Source organism: Ciona intestinalis, unplaced genomic scaffold (assembly GCF_000224145.3).
Source record: "Ciona intestinalis unplaced genomic scaffold, KH HT000105.2, whole genome shotgun sequence".
NCBI lineage: Eukaryota > Metazoa > Chordata > Ascidiacea > Phlebobranchia > Cionidae > Ciona > Ciona intestinalis.
In genome coordinates this window covers 317206-318856 of record NW_004190427.2, presented here as the reverse complement: position 1 = coordinate 318856, position 1651 = coordinate 317206, and the positions used below count along the sequence as shown (strand labels likewise).

Below are 1651 nucleotides of genomic sequence, written 5' to 3'. Positions count from 1 at the left end.
CATAGACCACTTTTAACGCAATCAGAATACTTGGGTATCATGTGCTAAAGGTGTCCCGTCTTCCCCAACCCTACAATAGCAAAAAGAGTTTGCATTGCTAAGTTTACGTTGGACGCAACGAGGTTTACTATCTCGATATTTAAACGGAATAGCTGCTTCTAATAAAAATATGTCAATTCGTATACTAATCAACGGAGAAATTTTATGCTAGGCCCACTCACATTTATGTTAGGCCTACTTACAAAACGTTTCAGTAAATTATCGTGACTGCTATGGTAGATATATTGGCTCGAATAACCTAAACGCGTTGTAGCGCCAGAGAACATCAGCGTGGACAAAGTGGGATCTACTGGGTTTACAGTGAGTTTCAATGGCGTACCAATCGCTGCAAGTTACCAAGTGAAGGTAACGGCCCAGCATGACTCGTCAGATTCTGATATATTTAAAATTCGAGCTTCTAGCAACGCAAGACAATCGTATGAGGTAATTGCCCCGTTTTAGTTTTTGACATTTCGTATGTAAATGTAGTGTGGTTCACCAAAACACAACAATACGGGAGTGGTAAGTTTTCGTATTCGCGTGCAAATAATTTGTGCTTCACTGCAATCCCGGGTTTTTCCAATTAGAATGTTACGTGCGTTAGTCACGTAGAAGCATCGGTGTTTTTACTTTTTGTACCTACCAGACTTCTGGTGTTTTTTATGACAGTTATCAAATTTACATAAATATAACTTTATGTTGCAATTATAATTAGTTAACATAATATATTTTTCCCATAAAGTTTTACAGACTTTACTGTAATCTGTCTATTAACTTTAGGTTAAAAGCAGAAAAAGCAATAGAAACTACATTGTTCAAGTAAGAGCTCTTGATGGAAAGAACACAGCAAGTAATTACACAACTAAAACGGGCCCTTATGCCAGAACAGGTGTGTATGAATTTTTACATTAACTAGATTAAAAATGTTCTTGTACAATCATTTCATGTTTGATAATCAAAAGTATGAATATATAATTTAGCTCCGGATGGTTCAAGGATTCTGAACGTGATTACCACTCCAACTTTCATCACCATCTTCCTGGAAGAAACTCCGGGAGCAACAGCATGGGAGGTTGAGGTTAATGACACAATTACAGGGACATCAAGGATCATCTCTGTTCCAACTGGTGTTCCTTCAAATACATCCTATGTGGCTATGTAGGTTTTCAATTACAGTATATTTTTGCGATACATAAATTTCAAACATAACATAAAAAAATAGCAAGCATTTAGAACACAGTTGCATATTGGTTAGCGCACCTATCTTTAATCATAGGTGATGGGTTTAAGGTTTGTCACTGCTACTGTTTTGTGATCTTTACTTAATGGCAATTGCTACAACCCTGTAGTCACTAATGAGTGGTCTTAATTGTCAACCAAACAGAATATATACAATTTTACATATGTGGTAACTCGTAAGCTTGCAAGTGTATCGAACAGGACACATGTGCTATAAAGAATGTAGTTTTCTGGCCGCCAAGGATAGAGCATGCAAGTTACAAGTTATTTAAGCGCTTTGTTATTTAAAAAGAAAACTCATAAACATGTGTGTTTATTCTTAGTATACACCCCTCAACCCAAACACTCCACACACACTGAGGGCAAGAGTATC

At 36.8% G+C, this 1651-nt stretch overlaps 3 protein-coding genes and 1 long non-coding RNA gene across 7 annotated transcripts in view; all 4 read left to right on the top strand.

The window, feature by feature from the left end:
* The window catches only part of LOC100175634 (cell wall protein AWA1-like), a 63658-nt gene that overhangs the window by 48502 nt on the left and 13505 nt on the right, over positions 1-1651 (top strand). The gene's annotated exons all lie outside the window — the stretch shown is intronic.
* LOC113475111 (fibrillin-2-like) overlaps positions 1-1651 on the top strand; it is a 49154-nt gene that overhangs the window by 37308 nt on the left and 10195 nt on the right. The gene's annotated exons all lie outside the window — the stretch shown is intronic.
* LOC108950335 overlaps positions 1-1651 on the top strand; it is a 21445-nt gene extending 19794 nt beyond the window's left edge. For all 3 annotated transcript variants that reach the window (XR_003396858.1, XR_001975186.2, XM_026838733.1), the window contains exon 5: positions 1602-1651. Coding sequence is in view for 1 of the 3 variants with exons in the window: in XM_026838733.1 (XP_026694534.1) it covers positions 1602-1638 (37 nt within the window). In the remaining 2 variants the exon portion in view is untranslated. The remainder of the gene's footprint in view (positions 1-1601) is intronic.
* Positions 221-1198, top strand: LOC113475112. Its single transcript, XR_003396859.1, has 3 exons — positions 221-483; positions 820-928; positions 1020-1198. It is a non-coding gene; the product is annotated as an uncharacterized LOC113475112 (long non-coding RNA).